The following is a 12,805-nucleotide window of genomic DNA, read 5'->3' on the forward strand; positions in this document are numbered from 1 at the left end:
AGATCTCTTTTGGCTTGGATTACAAAACAAGTGAAATAGCTCCTGACTAGAACAAACACAAAGTGGGTAAACGTGCATGAGTGGAAAGAGTCAAAGAAACCTTTAATTTTACTTTTGGCTAGCTTTAGCAGAATTTCATCACACACCTAGTCCCAAACTCAGTTCCGTAACCCAAATTCAAACTGATCTAATCTGGCTAATATACTTTGTTGTAGTTGCCATGTTTGTGGATGTTGGTGGCATTTTGGTCGCTAAAGATTTTTCATGCATGTTTTATGCTTGCATGCAGTTAAAATATTTGCTAGTTGTTAAAGACAATCTCTTGTTTTTGGGCTGTTCACATAGCATTGGCATAGACCTTGTATGACATTGTTGGGCCCTTGGAAGTCAATAAAAATCTAAAACTTTTTTTCTGCAGGAACTGCTACGACTTTTGTAGTGACATGGCATAAGCCAAACTCACTTCAAAGCCTATTTCCTAAGCAATTTTGTATATTATGGTACATTGTCATGTACTACTCCACTCCAGCTAATCTGTATTGTGCTCGTGAAATGTGGACTTTCTTTCTTTTGTGAATGTTTACCTTACAATGCATATTCCTTACATTCGCACATTCCTGTATTCTGTAAGTGATCTTTCTGCCTTTGTGTTAGTGTCTTAGATTTTTCTGCTTTGTTAAAAGCTTAACTAGTGTTAGCAGCCACTCTCACCCTGCTAGTAACTATCATTAAAGGCACAGGGATCCTGTCAAGCTGCTGACCAACAAGATTTTTTGTCCCTGTTCCCTGTATTTCTCATGTATGAAAGGCAGATATAACAATTGAACTGAATTTATCTAAGCAGCCTAGCAGTTCAGCTGGATCATGACACATATTTTCTCTCCCTCCATTCCAATGATTAATTTTCCATGTATTGGTTTGTTGCCTTCCACTGTGTCAAAAAATCAGCTGCTGATGGAAGTGCGTTGCCAAAATGGTTCTAACTTGGGATGAGAAATGACAGTGGCTAGCTTGGAGTAGCAGTTAAAGCAATTACGATCAATTTTTACAGTGAGAAGAAACAGGGTTGGCTTTTGAAGGGGTGGCAAGATGCTGTTGAGATAGATTCCAGAGACAAAATGCTACAAAAGGAGTGTATGCCAAGTTATAGGATCAAATAGCATCCTCATACTAAAGAGCTTTAAAGTCGCTAACAGAGTGTTGCACAGTAAAATACCAGTGGCCTATCTCTTGTTTTGTTTTTTCAGACACAATAATGTTATCCTGGTTAGCTCAGATGGTAGAGCGGCTGCCCCAGAAAGGCGGTGGTCCCGGGTGTGAGTCCCAGACCAGGATGAATTTTCCTTCAACTGCGAGGCTTTTCTTTTGAGGAACCCATATGGGTTTCCTTTGTAGCAGTTAGCTACGTTTAGGTGGATGTCTCATTTTTCCTTTATTTAATTTGAATAATGTTATCCTACATGCCTGAAAAATCGGTAGGAAATAACAGGGTTTATGGGCGTGACATTTTTACAATGTTGGGCTTCCTATATATATATATATATACATTATAGGCATCTTGGGAATTCTATTGCTACTAATCTTTTTATACTGTATGAGCAGTAAATGACTTATGCTACATTCACAACTACCTTAATAGTGCATTCTACTGGCGTAGGTTGTACATGCACCACTGTCTTGTACATTTCTGCTTCTTATGTGCTCAGAACATACTAAACAATAATGAAAAGTGACCTTGTACTCTTTCTGGCTTATTTCCTCACTGCCACTGGATTCTGACTGTGAAATGTCTCGCAACAAAATAATTACTCAAGCAACTTTCATGTGAATATTCAGACCTATTTCCACTTACAGTCAAACTTCGTTACAGTGAAATCACATAGCCGCATAAATACTTTTGTTAAATGTGGTATTTGTTATAACTTATAAACAAGCACAGATGTTCACAAAAGCAAGTGCGATCAGGTCTATGCAATAGGAATGCAAGCAGGGTGCTTCCAAAAGGCCAGCAAAAGGTCTCCTGCAGATTTTGATGGTCTGTCATCACCTTACCGTACCAGTACGAGGCACAGGAACAACAATACATTATTAAATATGTGTGATCTGCACCGCCATGAAGACATAACCATGCCATCGGTGTTATTGCATGGTATCAGTTCGTTGACTTGCCAACTGTCGTTCAACTGGACCAAGTCACTGCTGCAGACAGGCTTTTTTGGCACGGAGGGGACCACTCATAGATTTTTACTCTGTTATATAGGCACCTGATCACTACAATAGCATGCAGTGCATCTGATCCCAGGCTCGATTTCGAATAATGTCCATAACAGCAAGCATAATGACGGCTTTTATTGTTGCCAGCCACTCCACCAGCTACACTGTTTAGGCCACTAGGCTTAACTTGTGCTGCTTCATAAAGAGTCTGTATAGACCCTTTCACTCTTTATAAACATAAGCCCTGGACGGTTTCCGGTTTCGCTCCTTGACATAGCCCGCTAAATTTGGCGAGCAAGAAAGGCATTGGCTGCAATATTGACTAGCAAGAGTGCATTAAAATCTATGCCCGCAGATTTTCAACATTTTTTCTCTGTACATAGAACGATTTTACAAGTGAATGTTGCCCGAAGTTACACATTTGTCTTGAGGCTTAATGTGGATTTCTTCTATCTGAAAACTTAAAAATAGGCTTTCTGCCAGTAAAACAATTTAAAAATGCGCTTTGTGTTCTGGCACAGTAGACTGATAAGGCCCGTGACCAGAACCTTCTTGGGGGCGCACTGTCGCTGCAGTTATCATGCAAATGGAACCATCTATATTGTTCATGGCTGCTGTGTTTATGGCAGTGCACACACGGTTTATGCCTGAAACACCGTGTGGCACCCAAAATTTCTAATATCGTTGTACAGGTCTAAAAAATTAGTCATCTGAAAAATTAGTCGGTGACTTGTGTTTGAAATTTTTGCTACCAGAATATACAGTAAAACCTCGTTAATTCGAAGTCATCGGGACCGCAAAAAATCTTCGAATTAAGCGGGTTTTCGAATTAACCGAACACAAAAAAATGCAACCCATGCAAAAAATTTCGCTACAGGAATGCGCTACCTTTATTTGGCGATCTTTGGATTACTTAAAGAAAACAGTGATGCTGGTTTGCCGCGTCCTGTAGTTCGAGGCTCCAAGGGTCATGTTTTCTAGTTGGCCAACTACAGGCACCATTTGAGAATTTCCACCGTGGCACTCAACAAAACTGCGGATAACGTTCAGCGATCTGATAACTTCCCCGAGAACGGGTGCTCAGGAGGGCTCGTTAGCATCATCGTCGTCGTCGCTGTCATCGCACATGGTCGCATGAGCGGTAGCTTCACCCTCCAAGTCTGAGTAGCCTGTTTGTTGATCATTTTCAAAGTTCAGATACTTGGCGAAGCTGCCTGCACCGGATTCGCTATCCTCTGCACAGAGTGCATTGATGCAGTCGCAATACTCGGCTTCTTCTTTATCAAGCGCACGTGAATAGTCAGCATCAGCATTGACAGTACTTTCCTTTGAGAAGCCAGCATGTTCAAAACACCAAATGATCAAAGTGGGTTCCACTTGCTTCTGTGCATACACAATAAGACATAAGGCCCCGAGGAGGTTGATGGAGTACTCCTTGCCGTTGTCGTAGCACAGGAGCATGCCCTTGAGCTGGTGGTGGTGGTGGTGAATCTTCCTCGTGTGGTGAATGATGCCTTGGTCCATTGGCTGCGAGATCGACGTGGTGTTCGGAGCAAGAAATACCATCCTCATAGCTTTCAGGTGTGGGATGTCACCTTGCGCAGAGCAATTATCAACAACGAAGTGTACATTCCTGTCCGTGGCCACGAACTTGCGGTAAAGCTGCTGAATGTAATCTTCAAATATTGCGCCTGCGAACCAGGTTTTCTTGTTGTGCCGGTAGATAAGCTCATCCCTTGGTGGCAGCTGTGCATTATTAAAGAAGCAAAGCTTCCCATTCTTTCCAACTACGAGTAACAGCAGCTTGTGTTTACCGCACATGTTCACAGCGAACAGAATGGTAATTCTTTCCTTGCCCTGCTTTCGACACTTGATCGCAGTGACCTTCGCTGCGAAAGTTTTTGTGGGCAGCATCTTGTAAAAAAGGGCTACCTCGTCAAGGTAGTACACATCGTCTGCACCGTACTCGCTAAGTAACGGAGTCAACGTGTGTTTCTTCCAGTCGTCAACGAAGCTCTCGTTTGCGCTGCCGCTCTCGCCACAGACTGCTACGAAAGTCAAATTATTGCGCTCTTTAAAACGGCTGAACCATCCATTGCTACACTTGAACTCTTCGTGCCCAAGTTGCAGAGCCAAGTTGTTAGCCTTCTCCCGCAGTATCGTTCCATTGACGGGAACGTGGGCTGCGTTTGATTTCTGCAGCCAGCGAAGTAAAGCTGATTCCACATCTTGGTACGTGGGAGCCCGTACTTGCGACCACATCAAAAAATATCTCTTGCTGTAGGCCTCCAGTACCTTGGACTTGTTTTTCAATATTGTGGACAACGTCGAGAGGGGCATGCTGTGCCTTTCAGCCAACTCAGTCTTGGAACACATGTTCTTACCCACTTCTTGGATGAAGCAGGACTTCTACTGCAGCTTTAAAGTCTTATACTTTGGCATCTTCGCTCACTGGCATTTCTGCACAGTTCAGAAAAAAGAAAATAACACCATGCTAGCTGCAACACCCCTAACCACAGCACATAAACAGCACAAACCGGCGTTGCGCACACACACGTCGCCGCAGGCGCGGAGAGAGAATGGGCGAATGGCAGCCAGTGGCAGCGGCACGGAACACGCGCTGATGCTGCGACCGCTGTGATTGTGAGGAGTGTATGAAGTGGGGGAAGAGATCACATGACAAAAACCGGTATGCCTGCTGCGTTGCAGTGAAGCACGTCTTCTCTACAGGGGCGCGTTTCGGCAATGCGCGAGGCATATCGTAGATTGAATTTTGTGCTAGCAGTACTACGGGTCGGGTGCTTCGCCAATAAATAATCGTGATTGCTATGGTGGCATCACCTCGTGGCTCCGAATGGTCGTCGTTTCATTGGGTTTGCAGTGAAATGGGGATCAGGAATTGCCGCATAGCACCCCAAATTTTCGAATTAACTGGGTTGGCCTAGGCCACTGGTTTGAATTATCCGGTCAGATTTACATTGGAAAATACAGGACCGCAGAAAACCTTCGAATTATCCTGGATTTCAAATTAACCGGGTTTGAATTAATTAGGTTTTACTGTATGTATTTTGAGGCATACGCAAAGAAAAATTTGTTTCACTATAAGCAATACCATGTAAGGTCCTATGTCTTCGATTTTGTTATAGCAAGAGTATACTGCACTCAATTAAAGCATGGTCAACTTAATTTTCCATTTGCTTCGTTATATCTGTGTTCGTTATATCAAAGTTCAACTTGAGGTTTTAGGCAAACCATTCTTGTTCCCCTTATTGCTTATTTTAGTGAACAGAGTTTAAAACTTACTTGGATGTGCCATACACCGGGTGTTTCTGTGAAAACATTAATTAGTTTTTTAAAAATCACCTGTAGCAGATAGCACAGTTCTAATCCTTAAGTTGAGACGTTATTCACACAAAAACCGAAATGTCTAACTGGTTAACTTCTAAAAAAATAACTAATGAACTTTTTAACGAATTACCTTATGGCACATATTGCAATTTACAAATTGTAGCCCGGGAGTTCGTAAGGTGGATCTACTTGGAATTAATTCTCAGGATGACTCCAGTTACGATATATGAATACTCAGACTTTTTCAAGAAATGCATTGGTGGTCCAGTTACTTTTGTACTTCAGTGTATAAAATGACGTTTTGTTTAACAAGTAAATGAAACAACTGTGCATCTTATGGCAAGTTGGTGGCACAAATTTCGAAAATGGTGTCATCCACAGAATTCATTCAAGTGGATATGCCTTGCAGTTTCACTGGCTACAGTTTGTAAATTGTGATGTGTCGTAAAGGAATTAGTTCTAAAATGAATGAGCGAATTTCTTTTAGTCAATTACGAATTTCAATTTCTTGTGCAAGTAATGTTCATCTCTTCAAGGAGATCAGCTCAAGGACTATAATTCTGCTATCTGCCACAGGCCTTTCCCTTTTTTTTAATTGCTTTAGGTTCTTGCAGAAACACCTGGTATGTGTTAGTGTCATTGTTTTAGATGTTATGCATCATATATTGCACCTTTGCGCTTGCCTTCTTATTGCAGTGTACACAGCTGTTGGACTCGCCGCCTTTGACTTACATGATGAATTGGACTTTGACAATTGGTTTCTTCACGTCCTTATTCCGGAATTGAAGGTTTCTGAGCAGAGGTAATGCTCAGCAGTGTTGCTTCATTCTGAAATTCTGTGACTTTGGTGGTTGCAAGTTGGAGGAGTCAATTTACTCTGCAGTTCTGTTAATATTGCAGGAACGAAATCAGAAATTGTGTTGCACAGGTCGCATAATAGGTAAAACAGATAAGTGAGTGTTCTGTTAGAGTAGCAGAAGGGATGCCAAGGAAATGCAAACTCAGTTGACTTAGGCTGTGGATTAGATGCAGGGTTGAAGATTTGAAATTCACACATGTAGGGTGGGTTCACTTGAGAAAGAATGTGGGTAATGCAAGAGGCCTCTGGTCTGTGGTGGACTTATAAATGCAGCAGCCTATTTTAGGCCAACACTGATGACAATTATGAAATCTTCCTCATTTGATTCAGCATTGTTCAAGTGTGTCCATGTGTTTATGTTTTACTGTGATGGGAAAGTTTAGTTAGTTTGATTTCAAATTTTAGATTTCACTTGCAGAACTTCACTTGCAGATTCGGAGTGCGAGCATTCCTTTTCAGTGTAATACAATGCTCTTAAACCCGTTATTTCCACACAGGCTCCTGTGCCAAAGCAAGGAGTTGAGTAATGCATATGCTAATCCACTGTCAAAGTTATAGGGGCGTGCAAATAGTGATTTCTGAGACTGATTTGAATACGAATCGAATATTGAATACTTTTCTAGTAGATTTTGAATAATGAACAGCCATTATCACAATTAATATGAATCAATATTCACATCCCAATATTGTTAAAGTTAGCAAGTTTCTTTCATTGCATAGTATGTTATGAAGAGCTGTTAATTAGAAGCCCATATGGAGCATTAGGAGCAAACACCAACAAAAAAGGTGCCTTTCGATTCTTCTTATCTGCACTCGTGGGCACGCAACAAATCGCGAGCGGCAACGATAGTAGCCACGTTTACAATGATACGTTAGAAGTGTACCCTAGTCATACGCCGACGCTTGTAATACACCTAAGATATTCGCACACACTTAGCGGAAACATGCCGTATTAGGATAGTAGTAAAGACAGATGCCGCAGTTTCCGCAGCATGCCGGCCATGTGTTTCTATGTCACTGGTAGCTAAGCGCACCCATCTGTTTCTGTCCCTTCAAAGAGGGCATGGCTACATTATTGCCACAAACTTGCCGATATTAACGATATTATTCATTACTGATACGGAAGAAACTGTTTCAATGCAAGTAATGTACTCACGAGAAGAAAAAAAATTGCGTTCAGCGCGTTCGGCTAGCTCCGCTGGCCGCCATTTTTGTTTTGGTGTCCCTCACTACACACAGCGGCAGCCGCCTATTTGTTGACCTGTTGTCATCCTGCTGCAGCAAACGCGGGATGAAAAAAAATTTTTTTCTTCTCGCGGGAAATTTAACCCGCGTAATGATCGCACCTCTGAATTTGTGTCAATCTTTTTGACAAAAAAGTGCGATCATTATGGAAGTAAATATGGTATTCAAAAAAATATTCGCATTTACGAATTCTGACAATTCAACTCAAAAACCAAATTGAATAGGGCACTATTCGATTCATTATTCAAAAATTTCGAATATTCGCCTACCCCTACAAAGTCATTCAGGGCAACAGCGTGCCATTCCAACCTACACGATTTGCCATCCTTGTACAGTTGTTCAATGTCCCGGTCATGGAGGAAGAAGTACATACTTTAGGAAGGGACTCTGCTGTGTGGTGCCATAGCATCACAGTTTGGCAAGGATTAAATGCAGCTTCCTTCGCAGCATGACAGATGATGCTGCAGGCGCATTCCCGTCGTTTACCTGCTCTGCTGTGGGCGTGACTCACAAGAATTGCGACATCATCCCATATTTTGTAAATGTTCGCGAATTTCAATCAATAATGCCAAGAAACAGAAGCGACAGTCATTTTAGCAACAGTAATTGCTCAGTTTACATACTACGCTGCCCCTGAAACAAGCTACCCAACAATATTCCTGAGCAGATGACATCTGCCACCCTGCATGCATGTGTGTGCAGGTGACCTTGGCAGACAAAGCTTGAATTAGTGAGGGTGCGATGTGCTCCGACAAGTAAACTGTAGTGGTCTTCTTTGCGGTTTGCAGGCTTTGTGTCTCTCTTGTTCTCGCGGACTTCCGCATTGCGCCAGCGGCGCGGGTTACTCAGGCATGCGTGTACGCTTTTGACATTGCTGCAAAGATTTCCATTCGGGCCATTTGAGAATGGTGCGGAAATGTGTTATACTGAACTGCAGCAGTGGCTACGCGTCCTGCAAGGAAAAGGTAATTACCTTCAAGGTTCTGAGTAACTTGGTATGGTTGCAAACGTGGGTTCGTGCAATCCCAAGGAAAGATTTAGAGCTGATGTCTTGTGACTATGCGTGCGAGAAGCACTGTTCAGTAAATGACATAAAGAGGAGGTCTTGTTATGGCAAACCAGGGGGTGAAGTCTTTCTAGACAAGTGAAAACAGCCTATTTTGTTGCCGGGAGCCATGCCAACAGTAATTCCGGACTATCCCGTCTGCTTGTCATTCGTTTGCAAAATAAAGACAGCCAACTGTGACATTAATTATATGAAGCATGCTAAGACGGAGACTGGTGGGTCCAGGTACAAGGATGCACAGGGCTTGCGATGGTGAGCAAGATGAGATAGGACATCTTGCTTCCTCCCATATTTGCCATGAGTCCAGAGACTGCGCCTGCAGACAAGCCTAAAATTTCTGCCACTCTTTCAAAATTTGGGGAAGTACGTATTAGAAACAAGCGCATCCATTTACACATAGAAGCAGCTAGCGGTGGATGGTCTTTGGTGGCCTTGAACTAATGAGCTTCTGCGGCAAGTGCGCTGCATGCGTCCTGCCATTCTCCACTTGCAGACTTAAATCGACACTAAAGAGAAAGATGATTTCTTCTGCATCAGTAAATTACCATTCTACAATACCAAAAACACCACTCTTACAACGATAAGACATTTGGTATGCCAGAAAAAGCGCAAGAACGAAATACGGGTGGCGACACCTACTTAAGTTCCCGCACCTGGGAGCTGTGACGTCTTGGATTTTGATGGCATCTTCTAGGGCCTACTAATTATATATAACGGTACAGATTGACTACATTGTGTTCTAAAGGAACCAAATATTAAACCTGGCAAGTTTCGGGAACTTTTATTCAGCCAACGTGGCCCAAATGCAAAAACATACTTTGGGATCCCTGACCTCACGCTGATGTACTGGCGCTGGGGTTTCGGCGCGAAATTCAAATACTGATACTTGGACCTTCATTTTCTCATCTAATAATCAAACAATTTTTTTTAAATGACTGCCTGCAGGGTTCTCAAACAATGCTTCATTAGTCTAAACTTATTTATTGTTTCCCTTTAGTGTCCCTTTAAGCGACAGAGGGCATGTCAGCACTGTCCCCTCCGCTGTGACTTTATTGGGACGTTGGAGGGAGCACTGTCTCTTCCTGAAGAATTCTTGCTGTGTAGTCCCCGTGTTCCTGCCCTCTTTGCTGCTTTCCAAGAAGAGGAAAAACTAATGCTTCAGAACTGCACTGAATCAGCCATTGATATTGGCTGCAACTGCAAAATATTAATTCTTCCAAATAAGAATCTGGTGGCTACTTCTTTAAACACACTGGCTCCCCCAAGTGCACTAGCACTGAGCCTCATTTGGAACCTCCTAAGTGAAAAAAGCACAGTAACATCCCATCCCTTAGCATAGAAGGCAAATTTTTTAGTTGTGCAGTATCACAGCAGTTGACTGATCCACACCACTTAAATGAGTAAGTCGTCTCGCCTGTGGTTACTTAATCTTCCAAGAAGCAACAGTGCACTGATGCAAGTGCAGACGCAGGACGCAGACGCATCGTTAGTGAATTAACTTAAAGGTGCAGTTTGACAGAAATTTTGAAGGTATTACTTAAGTTTCTCTAGCGCAGCGGGTTGAATTAGCAGAAGTTGAGTGTTTTATATGTGTTGTCTGTTTCATCTTGTCAGTTAAAATTGGTTGAGAATGTGGAAAGTGAATGAGTCAGTCATCCGTAATTTTTATTGTACGGTGGTAGTGTTGAAAAGGTGCAGTAGTCATTTTCTCATGCATTTGCTTGCAGGTACCGCATTGTGCGTCGTCGTGTAGCCTGGCTAATTGGCCAGTGGGTTGGTGTAAAAATGTCACCTGAGCTGAGGCCTGTCCTGTACAAGACTCTGATTGAGTCCCTTGAACCATCTGAAGATCTTGTTGTTCGTCTCACAGCAGCCGGAGCTGTCAAAGCTGATATCCTTTGCATTTGCGTTCCCTATTCTGAAACACATATAAGTAGATTTCATAAACGAGTAGGTTTCTCTTGAGGGTTCTGTAGCTCAACTCAAGAAGAAAAAGATGTATCTTAGCAAAGTGTGTTGTTAAGGCATATTGTATATATAGGGTGTCTCACGTAAATTTAGCCAAACTTTAAAAATATGCAAATGCCATTTAGCTGGACAGAACCATGGTAGTGTTGTTTGCAGTCGCTTGGAGAAGCTCAGATTATAATTTTTTTCATTCTGCCTAATTACCTAATTGGTCTTAATTAATTAATCAACTTCTCAAATAATATAACAATATGAAAAGTGTCAATGAGAAAATTGTGACAATTCAATGAAAAACTCTTGGTACAGTTTTCTGTAGCTCATTACGTGCTATATAAAAGTGTTTTTTCGAGCGCGAAAGAAGCCTGCACGACTTGCTGTGCGACTAGCCGCTCGAGGCACTTTGCATGCATTTGCGGGCTTCTTTTATGCTTGGAAAAACATTTTATGTAGCATGTATTCAGCAATAGAAAGCTATATCGGGAGTTTTCATGTTGCTCGATTTTCTCATTGACACTTCTCTTCTATATATAATATTTGATAAGTTGATTAATTAGTTAAGATTAATTATGTAGTTAAGCAGAATGAAAAAAAAATATGTGTATCTCCAAGTGACGGCAAACAACATTACCTTAGTTCTGTCAAGCTAAGTGACATTTTCATATTTTCAACTATCGGTAATGTTACGTGGGACGCCCTGTGTATTGCGGCCAGAAATGAGCATGAAGATAACCTGGGTGAATAACAAAATAACGGCCCTATGACCTTCCTTGTCCCTGCTACTTCGTGCTTTTTTCTAACGTCCGAGCAAAATTCGGGCTGTCGACTTGCAGAACTGACAAAGGGTGCATGAAATCACTCATGGAGTGAATACAGTAAACTTCCTTTACTTCGACTTGGGCAATTAGATTTTTTGTTTAATTCGATCCCAAACGAAGGTCCTGGCTAGGACTTAAGCATTTCTATAGGCCCGAACTTTCGTTACTTTGATCTTAATATTGGCCTTTGCTGGATAATTAGAACGTGACCAGACAGCATACATGAGCATGACCCTATGGTGACCCAAATAGCAACCCCTTTATAATAGCAGCATGTCTTGGCTGAGTTCAGGGGACAGTGAGTGCATTGAGCACATCACTACCCATCGAAAACGCCTCATTTCGGCCTGCTCTAGAAGATATTTAAACATTAATAGTAGCTCACAATGTGATTGTGGTATTTACTCGATTCTAATGTGCACTTGCTTTTTTTTTTTTTAAATAAACAACCGAAAATTGCCTGCACTGTGCAGTCGGATGTGAAACCAAACTGCGTTCGGGGCATTCGTATGCTTTACCGCAGAACATGGCTGACTTTAGGAAATCGACCGCCCTTGGACCCTTGCCCACCTTTATTGCTGAAAAATCAGATGTGTGTTAGATTTTATACCTTAAGAGCTCTAATGGCATAATCATCATCATCAGCTTACTTTATGCCCACTGCAGGACGAAGGCCTCTCACTGCGATGTCCAATTACCCCTGTCCTGCGCCAACAGATTCCAACTAGCGCCTGCGAATTTCTTAATTTCATCACCCCACGGAGTCTTTTGTGGTCCTCAATGTGCTTTTGTCCTCTTGGAACCCATACTACAGTAAAAACTTGGTAATTCGGATCTCACGGGACCGGAAAAAATGGCCGAATTATCCAAATGCCGAATTGACAAATGAACAGGAAAAACAACATTGAAATCAAGTTGGAGAAGCATAACTTTATTTACTGAAGTATTTTGCAATAGTTGTCTGCTTCTCCGTGCAGATTCCGGCTGACATCAAACTTTTTCTTAACTCTATCAAGTGGCCAACAGCCCGTGAACTGTCTGAAGTGCTCTGGCAAATGTCCTCCAATATCAAAAGTGCCTCCGTGACTTCTCGTAAGGTGCGATGAGGTCGTGGCTGCACCTCGTCACATGACTCTTCGTCTGAATCACGGTCTTCCCGTGCGCCCGTGGCATCATTAATCATTTCTTCATTGGATAGGAGACCAGTCGTGGCGACGCAATCATCAATCGCGATGTAATCCTGAAGGGTCACATCTGTGGGAAGGACAGCATCGAAGTTCGGGGAGTCAT

At 42.3% G+C, this 12,805-nt stretch overlaps 1 protein-coding gene across 1 annotated transcript in view; it reads left to right on the forward strand.

The window, feature by feature from the left end:
• Impbeta11 (importin beta11) overlaps positions 1-12,805 on the forward strand; it is a 119,695-nt gene that overhangs the window by 49,923 nt on the left and 56,967 nt on the right. The window contains exons 13-14 of the mRNA XM_075680137.1: positions 6,259-6,364; positions 10,460-10,623. Coding sequence (XP_075536252.1) covers positions 6,259-6,364; positions 10,460-10,623 — 270 coding nt within the window. The remainder of the gene's footprint in view (positions 1-6,258; positions 6,365-10,459; positions 10,624-12,805) is intronic.

This window comes from Dermacentor variabilis, chromosome 2, assembly GCF_050947875.1.
Source record: "Dermacentor variabilis isolate Ectoservices chromosome 2, ASM5094787v1, whole genome shotgun sequence".
Taxonomy (NCBI): Eukaryota; Metazoa; Arthropoda; class Arachnida; order Ixodida; family Ixodidae; genus Dermacentor; species Dermacentor variabilis.